Consider the following 15,104-nt stretch of genomic DNA (forward strand, 5'->3'; position numbering starts at 1 on the left):
TCCATCAGGAACCAAGACCTCATGAACCATGCTGCTAGAATAAAATGAGGCAACACATCCAGCACAGCCAATTTGCATTGGAAACTCAGTTGGAATGCCAACAATTTGCATCCTTTCAACTAAGAACAAAACCAAGCCTGACCTTTGCTGCCAGCACTGCTTTGTGTTGCTGTTTGCAAATACAGTATTTAAGTGGGAAAGGCTAACTGGTGTAAAAGCACTTGAGGTCATATTCCAATTAGAACTCTCACTTTGCTAAAACAAGTCAATTAACGCTCACTTTCTGCCCCTCTCAAGACTCCCTCCTCAATTTCAAAATCATCTAGCTGAAGAGCATCATTTTCCTGGAAGTGCTGAAGAGTAGGGAGTAAAGCGGGAGGTAGAGAGCCTCCAGGGAGAGGGAAGTGGAGAAAGGGGCAAAGCCCAGGGAAGGAACCCCACAGGCGCCAGTGCCTTCTGGCAAAACAAGAGAAACATCCCGTTTAAGGCTATTATCTCCTTTATTCAAAAAATAAATATTTCACTTTGAATCAACATATTCAAATCACATTAAGCACAGAGAAGACATACAGTCCCTTTGGAAATTGTGAACACGTGTAGGAGGCATGTTCCAAACAATGGGAATGAGGTGAGCACTGATTCCAGCTGCTTCATGACCCAAAGTCCTCCTCTCACCAGGTGGAGCTACATATCGATTTATGAGAGAAAAACACACACACACACACACACACACACACACACACACACACACACACACTGCTTTGAAGTCTGAAAGGCACATGAAGTGGACCATAAGGTGTATGGCACGTTTACTGATAAAACGTTCCCTATTCCCTCCCAAGAAAAGTGGAGAAACTTTAATCAAGTCAAAGACCAGAGAAGCAGGGTGTTCCTGCTCAGAGCTCAGCAGCAGTAACATCTCTGCACATGAAAGCCATTTTGCATTTGCTTCCCCCTCCCTGCCCACGGAGTCCTCTGCAGCCAGGCGCTCACTCGGTGATGGTGGGGCGTGTGGCCACATACACGAACACCACGATCAGGAGCACCACCACGGCCAGCGTGGGCAGCACCACCGTGGTGATCTGCTGTCGGGCCTCTTGCATGGCCTGCTTCCGCTCCTTCTTGTCCTTCGACGTCTCCTTCTTGGGTTTCCCTTTGAGTTGCCGCATGTTTCCTAGAGGATGCAAGACAGTGTGTCCAGAGAGGCCGTGGAGAAAAGTCCACACTCCTGTAGTCAAGATGGGGGACTTCCTGTAGGGAGAACAACGATGATCAAGAACAAATAGTGAAAGAAAAAAGAAATCACAATGTTAAAGGCAAATGTGATAAGAAAAACACTTGCCACTTGTTAGGTCTGGATGTTAGGTGTCCCCCAAAAGCTCACGTCTGAGATGATACGGGAAGGTTTAGAGAAATGATTGGGTTGTGAAAGCCTTATCCCAATCAGTGCATTAATCCCCTGATGGAATTAACTGAGTGGTAACTGTAGGCAGGTAGGGTATAGCTGAGGGAGACGGGTCCTTGGGGCATGCCTTTGCTTAAATTTCGTACTTGAGCTGAGCTCTCTCTCTGCTTTCTGGTGTGATGTCGAACTGCTTTCCTCTGCCACAGTCTTCTGCCCTGATGTTCAGCTTCACCTCGAGCCCGGAGGAAAGGAGCCAGTTGTCTATGAACCAAGACCTCTGAATCTGTGAGACCCCAAATAAACTTTTCCTCCTCAAAAATTTTTCTTGTCAGGTCTTTTGGTCACAGCAGTGAAAAAGCTGTGACAGGTGCAAACACAACAGAGACTCCATGGGGCTCTGAGCACAAAAACAACTGATTTCCCCCTTCGTTGGTTCCTTGACTTCATCATCCAAACCCTCTGAAGCACCTTCTATGTGCTGGGCACTTTTTAGGAGCTCAGGATGGAGCTGGGGGCCTGGGTTCTGTCCTCCCAGAGCTCACACTGCAGGGTGCACAATGCGTTGCAGGCAGAGTGGAAGATGGGTCTGACCAACAATGGAGGGGGACTGGCTGAGCCTGTGATTCACCACCTATTCATCTTATGATTCTCTTGTGGTAAATTCTGTGATTTGTGGAGGTGCTCAAGGGTCAGGGGAGTGGGTAGCTTATCATCTAGATGAGAAAGATGACATTTACACTTGAGTGACCATGTTAGGTGGCAGAATGCTGACTCTGAGTCACGAAAGGTCTGCTGGATGTCTTCCCGTTTTCTTATATGGAATCCTAGTCTCCTACCACTCCTTTGGTCCCATATAGACCCTCCAATATTTTTGTGTCCCATCCACAATCAGGCAGAATATCTTACAGTGAGATGACTAACATTATTGTGCTAGGATGATGTAATGCCAACCAAAAGCAAATATTAAAGTTTAGGGCAGAACCACTTGGGCAAATGTACAATTTCCATCAGAAAAAAATTAATATGAGAAAGTGCACACGTGTGCACACACACATACACTATAGTTTGGATCTGGAATGCCTTCTCCCTGGCCCATGGTACTATTGGGAGGTGCATGAGCCTTTAAGAGGTGGGGCCTAGTGGGGGTCTTCAGGTGCCCTTGAAGATAACTGTGGGATCCCTACCTAATCCCCATCCTCTCTTGCTTCCCTGCCAGGAAGTGACCAGTTGTGCTCCCCACCTCCCACCTCAGGCCTAAAAGCACTGAGTACAGCTGATCATGAAGAGCAACTTCCAAAATAATCACCTTATAAAGAGAAGATGTTTACCTGAGACATCTGTTACAGTGACTAAGACAGAAAACTGGTGCTGAGAATGGTGGTCAACATACCTGAGATGATGTAGAGGAACCTTTGGAACTGGTTTGCAGGATGAATTTGGAAAAGTTTGGAGAAGCAGGCTAGGGAAAGCCTAGAATGCTGTAAATAGAACCCAATGGGTCATTCTAGTGAAGGTGCAGGGGATCAGAATGCTGATCAGAATGTGGAGAGAAAGGCTATGTTGATGAGGGTTCTGCTGGGAATGAGTATTCTATAGGAAGCTAAACTAGAGGCAATCCCTATTACACCATGGACCAAGGCTCCACTAGATTTTGTCCATGACCTGAGACTTTGTGGAAGGCAGACCTTAAAGGAAACTAATCTGGCAGAAGAAATGTCAAGGCAGCACAGCATTCAGGCACCAGCATGGTTATTACTGGCTTCTTTTAACCAAACATATAGTGATAACTGGGAACAGAGAGAAGAAGAGCAAAAAGACCTAAAAAATTCATAGGTTGGCCAGAAAAAGTGCCCATTTAAAGGTACAGCCAAGGAGGACCTGATTGCTAAAGAGATTAGCACCATTAAAAAGAAGCTAAGTGCTTTGCACCAGTACAACAGAAAAGATGCTTGGAGGGCATCTCAGAATCAGCAAGGTGGCAGCCATCACAGGCTCAAAGGTGTAGAAATGGAGATTTGTTTCAAAGACTTTCTAGGGCCATTTTCTGAGAAGAGCGCCCTGGGGAAGCCCTGCTTGTCCAGGAACACCTTGAGAATCACCCAGTATTCAGCCATCAAGGCACTCAGAAGCTGCCGCAGCCTGGTTTAAGCTGTGTCAGGTGCAGATCCTACTGGCATGAAACCTTAGCATAGCCAACATGATGCTGGCTTTGCAGGCATGCAGAATGCAAGTGTGATGGGATTATGGAGACTTCCACAGAGATTTCAAAGCCTAGTAGGTCAGGCAGCATGTGGCAGGGTCAGTGTTCTGTAGCCATCCCTCAGAAGGTGTTATGGTTTAGATATAAAGTGTCCCCAAAAGCTCATGTGTGAGAGAATGCAGAATGTTCAGAGGTGGAATGATTATGAGTGTGATGCAATCTGACCTGTGGATTAGTCCACTAATATGGATTAACTGGGTGGTAACTATAGGCAGGCAGGGTGTGGCTGGAGGAGGGTAGGTTGCAGAGGCATGGGGCATGCCTTTGGGGTACATATTGTGTCAATGGTGAGCGGAGTTCTCTGCATCCTGGTTATCAAGTCCTGAGCTGGTTTCCCCTGTCATGCCCTTTTGCCATGATGTTGTTCTGCCTTACCTTGGCCCACAGCTATGAACTTGGCAAACCATCGACTGAACTTCTGAAACCATGAGTCAAGATAAACTTTTCTTCCTTTAAGTAGTTCTTGTTAGGTCTTTTGGTCACTGCAATGCAAAAGCTGACTAAAACACAGATCAATGAGTGAAGCCAAAGCTGCAATAGAGACCCCTTTAAATTAAAGATGGCAGGAACAAGGAACACCTACTGAGGAAGGATGTAGACAGTGCACAAACCAGCCCAATAAAGTGGCCATGTGGGCAGCAACAAGCAAAGCTGAAGGGGTAGGTTCCCTAGACCTAGGGAGTCAATATCCCACCACAGTGTGCCCCCAGAGGCTGGACCTGGAGATAGAATTCCATGTTTGCCCTCGGTGGGTTTCAGTCTTGTTTTGGTCCAATCCCTTCTTGATATTTTTCTGTTCCTTCTTGAATGGGCATATTTATCTGGTATCTAACTTTCTTTTTGCTTTTTTTTACTGGGGCTCATAGCTAAGAGTTTGTCTTTCAGAGGAGACTATGGAGGTGCTCTTCTGGGTAATGCCATAATAAGACTTAGGGGACTCTCAGAGATGGACCATTGTGAAATGAACTTAAGCCTCGGGGGGGCAGGAACAGAATACTGAAGATTGATGCGGAATGTCTTCCAAAGGTCCATGTATTAAAGGGCTGAGCCCCAGCCTGTAGTGTTAATGGGAGATGCCGAAACCTTTAAGAGGGAGAACTAAGAAGGAGGTCTTCAGGTTACTGGGGGCATGACTTTGACTGGGATATTGGGACCCCAGCCCCTTCCTCTTTCATTTGCTCCCCCATCAGGAGGTCACCTGTTTTGCTATGCCTTGCACTGCTGTTGCCATGATATGCTACACCCACCCCACCCAGGCCTAGAAAAAGTGGGTTCACCTAATCATGGTCTAAATCCATGAGCCCAGATAAACCTCTTCTCTTCTTTAAGGCCTACAGTGTAGGTGTAAGAACTCCTCACTGAACCAATTCTCCTTTTCATATCTTTCAAGGAACTTTCAGACCCACTTGAATTCAAGACCAGATGTACCACTTATTAGCTAAATGGCTCCAGGCAAGTCACTTGACTTTACTCAGCCTCAATGTCATCATCTGAACATGAGAACAACTTCTATCTTAAAGGATGACTTGAAGATCTGAAAAGAAAATGCATACATACACTGAGCTCTCCCTGCCTGCAGGGAGGCAGTACAGGCTGGCTGAGACATCGCCACCAATTACCCGCCTGTGCCCTAGAGAGCCTTCAGAGCTTCTATACACCTTGGCCACCGCCTGGGAGGGGTCATATGGTGGTGCCCATCCTAATAGGACTGTGGGGTGTGGCACAGAGAAGGCATCACTGGAACTTGCCCCAAACGTCCTGTGAGTTAGATGAACAAGCTTTAGGATCCCTATTGTAGAGAGAAAGAAACCAAGGGCACAAGAGGGAAAATGTCTTCTCCACAGTCACCTCGTCTGTAAATAGAACCCATGGCTTCTAACTGAGCAAGGGACAGCATCCCATAGGCCATTCTCTCCCTGACACAGCCCCATAAAATTGTTTGAAAAGCAACAAGCCATTAGCAGCACTCTGACTCATGGCCATTTCCCTGTGGAGCTAATGGCCTGTCAGCCCTACAGCTATCTCCCATAGGGCCTTGCAGGCTGGCAGGCAACACCATGGCCCAGTGTTAACAAGCACCTGGCCACTCTGGCTAATAGTGCTGGCCTCACTTTCATCCTGCTCCCTTAGCTGCTGTCTGCATCCTCCCACACATGTGCAGTTGACATTCAAAGGCACCAGCCTCCACAATGACCAGCTCGTGACATTTGTAAGATGCATTCACAAGTTCCCAGAGACTTGGGAAAAGTCTTGAGTTGCTGGGGATGGTCAGGTCTTAAAGGACAAACAGTCCAAATTCTGGGTTCTGCATCAGGCTGTCGTGGGTAGCCTCCCTGCTCAAACTCACCTGAGGAGCGGGAAGCAGCAAGGGAAAGCATCTCTGAAAGGACACCTGAGAAGGGAGAGCCTGTGACAAAGGGACCAGCCAGGACAGAAGCTGCCAGGAAGGGGCTGGCTTACTGCAGGAGTGAGGAATGAAGACAAGGACAGAGGTGACATGGAACCAAGTCCTCCAGAAACTTGCAGGCCATGGTGAGGAGTGTGACTTCATTCTAAAAGCAGCAGTACAAGGGATTCAAGGGCTTCACATAGGGAGGTGCAGGGAGCTCCCTCTGGCTGGTCAGTGGCAAGTTCACCCTAGGGGAATAAAAGGGAAGACTCGGGAGCAGTCTAGTGGGAGGGTCAGTGCGGATGACAGAGGATGAAGTTATATGCTGAAGGTATAACTGTAGGCCTCAGTGATGAATGGGACAGGGTCAGTGAATGGGACAGTGGTCAAGCATCAAGAGCTTGAGCCACTGGATGGGTAGTAACCCCATCTCATGAAATGAAAGAACGGGACATGGAGAGGTGGAGAGTGGATTTGAGAAAGAACAATAAGTGTTCTGTTCACACCTGTCCATATGAAGATGCCTACTGGAGATCACCATGGAAATACCTAGGAGGCAGCTGAAAGCGAGTCAAGACCTGGGACTAAGCTGAAGATCCATATTTGGAAGTCACCAGCTGCTGGATTAGGTAAGATGACTACAGTAAGAAAGGGGCCCAGGGCTAAGCCGTGCCTGCCTGCATCCTAACAGCTATAGGTCAGCTGGTGCATTGTTTTTTGTCACTGTGATCAAAATACCTGAACAAGAACAACTTAGAGGAGAAGAATTTTTATTTTGGCTCACAGTTTCAGAGGTTTGAGTCCATGGTCAGCTGGCTCCATTTCTTTGGGGTGGACATGATGAAGAGAAGTTGCTTAGCTACTGAGAGCCAGAAAACAGAGAAGAAGGGTCCAGGGAGAAGACAAACCCCTTCAGGCACACTCCCAGAGACCTACTTCCTCCAACTAGGTCCTACTTCCTGGTAGTCCATTTGGCTCAGTGGATGGATCCATGAAGTAGTGAGGTCAGAGTCCTCACGATCTAATCACTGCCTAAAAAACCCCACCTCTGAACCTTGCTGCATTGAGACCAACCATACTTTCAGGACATGAGACTCTAGGGGATGTTTCAGATCCAAACTTAACAGGTGGGAAAGACACCAAGCAAAGGAGAGTTGGAGAAGAGGCAAGTAAATCAGATAAACGGAATGTGGTGCCAAGGGAGCTGAGACAGTCAAGAGGGTCACTGCCAAAAAGCCAACTAAAATGAAGAAAAAGCAGCACCTACTGGACTCGGCAAAGTGGAGCCTGCCACAGGGGCTTCCAGTGAGTTAAAGGGAGGGTTCAGACACACCCCTGAGTGCAGCCGGCAGCATGCTGCTTATCTGGGAAGAAAGGAGCTTGAGCCAGAATGTAAGTGAACATGCCGCTTCTCGCTGAGAAAGTCTTGCCATGGAAAACAGTCAGCTGACTTTGCTTGGCCACGGCTGACTCCCATTGCGGCGCTGGCACCTTACTACTGTGGCAACTTGTGGTAACTGGTTATCAGGCCAGCACCTTGAGCAGCACAGGGCAGACAGCTGGCTTGAAGTTCTGCTGGAAGAATATCAGTGGCCAAAAGGGGTTTCCTGACTTTAAGTAATGAGAGAAACCAGAGGATATATGAGGGGTTTAATAGAATAGGAGAAAACCTTGCTGCTGGGAATGTGGGGTGGGGCCTGTAGGAGCAGGGTGAGAACACGAATGGACAGTTATGGCTGGGAGAGAGGGAAAGGCGCAACCAAGTACAAGGCAGGTGGGGGAGCGGGACAGCAGGGGCCACTGCCTGGGAGAGAAACAGAGGCTTACATTTTTCTTTTTTAATGAAATAGTTGAGGGCTTCAGCTCAGTCTGGGGGATGGGAGGCAGCCCTGAGGAAAGGGAACACAAAGTAATCATCTTGCAGGGAGGGATAGGAGACTCAGAGAAACTAGTCCTCATGGCTGACATTCTTCTATCCTTATTGCCCACGCCCCACCCCTGAGCAGACTGAGGACCACTTCTCCATAGGCTCTGGCCTTCCTAACTGGACCACATGGCCTCTCCTAGGCCAGGGCTGCCTCATGCAGATTCTGGAAATGGGTGGCGTGCCTTAAGAAGCTGGGCCAACTGGCCTCAATTTCAAGAATCTAAGAAACAGGAAAAGATACTGAAGTTGATAAGCAAGAAGAGATATGCCTAAGTCCTTCCATGTACTCCTTTCCAATTTGGAGATGGTGAAAATGCAGGCATCTGGGGAAGCCATTCAGTGCCACAGGCAGAGGACAGCAGGTAAGCCAGGTGAGAGGAGATGAGAGGCAGAGAGCTGGATTCCAAGCTTACCTTTCAACCCTACTCTTAACTGTTTAAACCAGTCCCTAAAAGGCCAAGTTCTAGAAAGGCTTCTCTCCTCAGGTTATTGTGGCATATTTCTCTTTCAATGTGAGCTGGCTCCAGTGGACCTATGTATCTTACATTGAACACAGCCCTACTAAAAAGACCACTGCAGCTTCACCATGAGGAATCCAAACCCCCAACACTGTCACAAAATAAGGGAGTGGCTGAACGAAAGGTCAGACTCATACTTGTCTGACCCTGAAGCTTGCAGTCACCAACCTTCTGGGTATGCCCCATACATCTTCCTGCCTTTGTCCATCACAGGGCCACTTCATTGCTTACCAGTCCCTTGCACAGAGGAAATAAAAAGAGAAATTCCCACGGCTCTGTCTGGCTTCCTCTCATAAGCAGCTGGAACAGGATGGAAGCCGAAGCCACCAGCTGAGTTCTAGTGTTATGGCTGTGAGCACAGTCCAGTCACCCCCCTGCCTCTAGCCCCCCTAACCAGGGAAACGGAAACTTCATAAACACTGGAGTTCCAGCTGGTTCTAATGAAACTTCACCCACTATGCCCCACCCCCATCAATGTGAGCCCATGGCAACTGGTCAGCAGTGAAACATTCCAGTTGCATGGGGGCAGGAGACCAGAAGGCTACAGGAAGAGGGGTTCACATACATCCTTTAACACAGAAATTTTTAAAGTTCATGATTTTTCTCTGATTACTGCTTTACAGTCTTTTTCTATGTGCTTTGGATCCTATTAGGGAGACAGTCAGGAGGAGAGGTAAGAACATGGATTGAAAACAGGTGTGAGCCTCAGCTATGCCACATCTAGCTATATGACTTTCAGCAAAGTACTAAATGTCCTGTCTTTCTCTGTAAATAGGAAGGAAAAAAAAATCCCTGTATTACAGAGTTACTGAAAAATCAGAAATAACATATGGCATCAACAGGCCATACCAATTGTGCAATAAACGGCACACAGAAACTTGCTATCCAGAGAGAGTAGTCCTGTGGAGAGGAGATTGAGAAATACCAAGAAGTACTACTTTTTCCCCCCCCCAGAACCATATAACCCATGGGTGATACAATCTCCCAGTCTTCTTTTTGGTGAGTTACCAATCAGCTGTTTGGCAGATGTGTTCCAGGGTTTGGTGGGAGAAGATTGGTTCAGGATACTGATTAAAGGCTCAGGATTATGTAGCTCTTTCCCAACTCCCACTATCCCAGACCTGCTAATTCTGCGCTGCCAATATGGTGGCCACTCGCCATATGTGAGTGGCTGCTAAGCATTTGCAATGTGGCTGTGAGTCAAAATGAGCTGTGCTGTTGTATAAAATACACACCAGCTTTTGAAGGCTCAGCACCAAAATAAAGAATGTAAAATATCTTATTATAAGGTTTTTATACAGATTACATGTGGGAACAATATTTTGAACATATGGAATTATGTAAAATATATTTAAATTAATTTAAACTGTTTTCACTGTTTTAATGTGGCTACTGGAAAAATTTTAAATTCCATGTATGGCCTGCATTACACTTTTTCTGGACTGCACTGCGCTGGCCCCATGCAATAAGGAGCACCACATTTTGGCCCTCTTGTAAGCTTTCCACATCTTGGGTTAAAGCCACAATGGTAAGACCTCCCTGAGTCTACTCAGTCCAGCCCCACTGGCTCCTTCCAAGTCATCACACTCCGAGTGACCCACCGCTACCAACACACTGGTGCTCCCTGCACATGCACCTGTGCCTCTGCCGATACAGCACCTCTGTTGGAACCCCTCTCCCTGTGAATCATTATCTACCTGGCATTTTCTCTCATCCGGGACTGACCCTGTGCATGGCCTTCACAAGTCTTCCCAAGCAGAAGCAATGGTTCCCCCTTCAGTGATATCTCAGGACTCAGTTTATGCCTTTACTGCCGCGCTGACTGAAGGCCACTGCCTAACTAGCTGAGCTTCCAACCCCCACTTCTTGAGGACTGCAAGTGTGTCCTGCTGGTAACAATATACCTGTGGGGCTGACAGGATGGCCTTCACATAACAGGTGCTCAACAAATATCTGCTGCATTGAGGATCAAAGCTGGACTAGTTTAAGACAAGCAGTTCATTTTAAGCAACTGACCACAAAGTTAGAAAAGAAAATCTATAATAATAAACTAGGTGCCACTTATAAGTAAATACATTTTAATTCCTAACACAATATTGATTCCATATAAGAGCAATATTATTGCACCTATTTTACATGATGAAACTGAGATTCAGAGAAGTACACTGATTTTCCCAAGATCAAAGACTGGGAACCAACACAATCTCAGCTCCAATGAAAACCCATAATAAGCATGCATTAAGTATTTAATGAATGAACAACTGAATGAGGATTTGAACTCAGCCCTGATTCCAAAGGTCACCCATTTTCTCTGTGACTATAGTGTGACACTACAGTGGCTCCAAACCACCCCACCACTAAGAACAGTAGCTACTGCTTCCTGAGTGCTCACTACCTGTCAGTTCCAACTAAAACCCCCTAGAAACACACGAGCCCCACAGCAGCCCTGATCCTCAACGTGAAGGTGAAGAAACTGAGACTGTAGAGCTGTAGGCCCAGGTAATCAGTAGGTGCAGCTGTGCTTCTGGCCCAGCTCTGTCTGGCTCAGAAATTATGCTGCTCCCACTCCACACAGTTGCTTCCAAGTAGCTGGGGAGACCCCTACAAAGTCTATAGACCAAGGGACAGCACATTCCTGCCCATCAGCTCCAGAGGCTGAGAACACAGGAAGTGTGAGAGGGACCACAGGCTTGTGTCACTTGGCAGCAGATAAAGCCAGTCCCTTAAGTCAGGCTTGTTCTGATTCCTGGAAGGTATTGCTGCATGAATGCCCCAGGCCAGGCAATCATCCCACGTTAAAGGATGTGCTGCATCCTGCCTAAATTTTCAGTGTGGGCCTGGCTGCTCTGAAGACACCCAGGAGAAGTGCAGCTCTCTCTGCCCACCCCTACATTGTCCAGGCCAACAGCATTGAGGGAGCCAAAGACATCACAGGCTGTTGGAGAAGTGCCTGCCAAGAACAGCTTGACCTGGCCTAGAGTCCATGTTAAGTCCCTGTGGTTCATCAATTACATTCCAGTGCACAATCAATGTGAGTACAGTAACCAGGCTCAGGGGGCAGACTGCTGGCCTCTTCTCAATGTTATTCTCCTAAGTGCCAAAGCTCTCCTGTGATTAGAAATGACAGTTTAAGATGCTACCTAAGAAAATCGCTGCATTTTTCTCCTACTTCAAAATCAGGAACACAAACGAATCAACAACAAGAAGGTAGATGTGGGGAGATCTCTGCCATCTCTTCTTGTAGCTGTGTCATTACTGCAACATGAAACACGAGAAGGGCCAAACTGCTCTATGCTTTATGTGACCAGCCCAGGGAAGCTGCCCCGGGTTCAGGGAGACATAAATCCACTCTTGAGAACAGCAGCTCTGCAGTTCATCAAGTGTGCTTGCTTCATTTTATGTCCCTGGTATTTAGCCATAATGGGCCTGTGATCACTTCACTCCACTCTGCTGCACAGTGGGGACAGGGGGTAGGCAGACTGCCAGGAGAGCTGTGCAAGATGGGACTCCTGATACTCGCTAAGCACCTGCTGATAGCATAAGTGCCCTCCCCAGGAACAAACGACCACAGCCAGGCAGATGCTAGCTCCACTGCCCCTGCTGCTGACAGGCCACAGAGGTCTGAGAAGCTCCTAGACCCGCCAGTCAGTGTGTGTGTTGGGTGTACTGGGATCAGAGCTACAGACAGAGGCACACACATACTCCTCACACCAAGGGCAGGAGGAAGAAGAAAATACATACTTTGGCAATGGCAGTATCAGCTATTTCTAAAAAAAAATCCAAGAACACAAAAGGACTTTTGGGTGAGTTGCTGAATAATGGACATGAGAGACTAGGGTTCTCAATAAATTAGATAAGTAACATTTCTTTGGCACACTGGGGTTTGCAAAGTGCTTTTCTGTGCATTATTCATTTCATCCTCACAGGAACTGTGTGTGTTGCCTACTGTCCTTACTTAACAAGAAAAAGCAGTGCATGGAGCAATTAAACACATGTCAGGGTCCATCCTGGTTATTCTAACGTCCGTGACCCTGGCCAATGAACCTGGCCTCTTAGACCTTCAATTACTCTGTTGTAAAACAGGGATAAAAATACCTACCTATCATCCAAATATTTTTTGAGTATGTGCAGAACATCAGGGATAATGTTGAGGATGCAGCTGTGAACCAAATGTAAAAGTGTTCCTTTATGTAAGGAAGCTTTCTTCATTCACAGAGAATGTAGGGAGACACAATTAACAAATAAACAGACTGCTTACTGGGCGGTGCCGTGAGGTGTGGAGGCTGCACACTTAAGAGTTAACTGATTGCCTTGCAAGCACAAGGCCCTGCCTGGGTTCAACCCCCAGCACAGGACCAGAGACTGGAAGGCTGTGAGGAAATGAGCTGTGCAGATTCCTGGGAAGACTTTCCAGGCAGGCCGGCAGGCAGGGCCCTTGGTGGGGCATTCCTAGCAGTTACAAAGCCAGGCTGGAGAGGAGGGAAGGGAGGGGGTGAGAAGTCAGAGGGGGAGCAGGCAGAGGGCAACATGGGGTCCCTGGGCACTTACATTTTATAAGAACCCTGAGTGGACAACTGACTGCAGGGGGCAAGGACTGAGGCAAGAACTCAGTGGAGATGCTAATGACCTCCTCAGGTGAGATGAGGGGGCTTGGTGCAGAGTAGGGCAGATGCCGTGAAAAGTGAGCCAGCCCTGAGTGCACTTCGAAAGAGGAAGCTACAAAGAATGGAAACGGAATGTAAAAAGAGAAAACAACCTAGACTCTGGCCTGAGGAAACGAAGCCTAGAGCTGAGGTTGGCAGAAGGAGGTGGCTGGGGCGTGGGGAAAGCAGGAGCTTGGACCTGCCAGGTGTGAGGGTCTATTAACAAGCCTGTGGAAACAACGGGCAGGCAACTAGCTAGATGCCTGTGTCTGCAGTTCAGGGAGCGCTACACTGGATTCAGGACCACAGGCAACGTGGGCATGGATGGCCGATAGGTGGTGACTGACTGCAGACAGGGTCTCTGAGGACTGAGCCCTGGTGCCATCCAATGTTCAACCCTTGGGGAGTCAAGAGTAACGAGTACAGGAGGTATGAGGAAGAAACCAGGAAAAGCATGGTGTCCTGGAGGCTAGATGAAGGAGGTGCTTTAATACAAGGAACTGACCATTCAATCTGGCCACAGGCAGTACCTGAGCAACTTTGAGAGCAGTGCTGGTGGATGGGGCAGGGGAGCAGAGAGACTGGAGACCAGGGGCAAGTAACGCTTCTCAAGACTCAGCAAACAAGAGCACAGTGAGGAGTCAGAGGCAGAGCGCCTGGGCCAGAACCCCCATTCTTCCATTAATCAGCTCCATAACCACAAGCAGTTCACTTAATCTTTGTGTGCCTCAGATTTCTCACCTGCAAAACAGGTTCCCTGATATATGAGAACAAAATCTGGAACATGTTATATACAATGTAAGCATTAGCTACCACCATCATCATCATCATCATCACTATAGGGAGTAATGGCAAAATAACTGCATATAAAAAAACGATAGGAAGATCACCGGCTTAGGAGGCTGGGAGATGCTAGAAGTCTGAAAAGAGATGAGTCAAGGAATAGCTGTCCAGGTGGGAACATGAATGCCCTGGAGGGCTGTGTGTGTGGTCCACAGCATAGGACCACCTGAGGGCAGGGCCACACATCTCAAAACAAGGCGGCCAATCATATAGGTGCAGGTGGGGAGGAGTTGGGGTTTACACTGACCCAGGCCAATAGGACAAGGAGAGAGGAAAACGATGGTGACGGCAAAAGACCTAACATCATATCTTGGAAGCTGATTGAAGGAGAGCTTCGATGGAAGAAAGAGACACCCTGCTGATAGTCAAAGAACTCGAGTGACTCCTTTCAGGCATTCTCTCCCCTCTCCACAGTTGTCTGGTCCCCAACACACAGAGTTCAGGATCAGAAAACTGAATTCCCAATCCTACAGCTTCCTCTAAGCCCCATCCCTCCCTTTTCAGTTCAAATTAGTCGCATTTTTCAGGCCAACTTATAATCAGATGCCTCTCCTGCTTGTGAGAATATTTCTAGACTCAGAGCTATCTGGAGAATAACAACTTTGTTTTCAACTGGTTGACTTGAAGCAATTAAATCATAGAAAGCACAAGATAATGACTAAATAAGAAGGAAGTGGCTTGAAATTCTGTAACAGGTTCTGAAACAATGGCTTTTTTTTTTTTTTTTTCCTCCTTCTTTTTCTTCTTCATAGTGGGATCAAATCCAGGGCTTCAAGCACTCTACCACTGAGCTATATTCCCAGTCCAACAACAGCTTTTGAAACAGTTATGCAGTTAATAGCAAACACAACATAAATAGAAATAAAAAATTTACAAAATGTTCCCTTATACACTCTGCTATTTTGTTTTATTCTGTTTAAAAACAAAAACAAAAACCCAGTCCAGGTGCAGGTCAACAGATAAATGGATAAAGAATATGTGGTATATACACAATGGAGTTTTAATCAGCTATAAAGAGGAATGAAATTATGCTGGTAAACGGACAAAACTGGAGAACATCATGCTAAGTGAAATAAGCCAGACTTAGAAACTCAAGAGTTGATTGTTTTCTTTCATACA

The 15,104-nt window shown here is 47.2% G+C and overlaps 1 protein-coding gene across 10 annotated transcripts in view; it reads right to left on the minus strand.

Moving 5' to 3' along the window:
* Positions 1–481: 481 nt before the first annotated feature.
* Positions 482–15,104, minus strand: part of SMCO4 (single-pass membrane protein with coiled-coil domains 4) — a 61,642-nt gene continuing 47,019 nt past the window's right edge. For 5 of the 10 annotated variants that reach the window (XM_079102069.1, XM_079102068.1, XM_079102063.1 and 2 more), the window contains exon 3: positions 482–1,174. In XM_079102069.1, the coding sequence (XP_078958195.1) occupies positions 990–1,169 (180 nt within the window). In that variant the 5' untranslated portion in view covers positions 1,170–1,174 and the 3' untranslated portion in view covers positions 482–989. Of the gene's footprint in view, positions 1,252–2,795; positions 2,884–15,104 lie in introns of those variants that run through there. The other 5 variants (XM_079102065.1, XM_079102064.1, XM_079102066.1 and 2 more) reach the window with 3 other exon arrangements.

The sequence above is a fragment of the Sciurus vulgaris genome, assembly GCF_902686455.1.
Source record: "Sciurus vulgaris genome assembly, chromosome: 11".
Taxonomy (NCBI): Eukaryota; Metazoa; Chordata; class Mammalia; order Rodentia; family Sciuridae; genus Sciurus; species Sciurus vulgaris.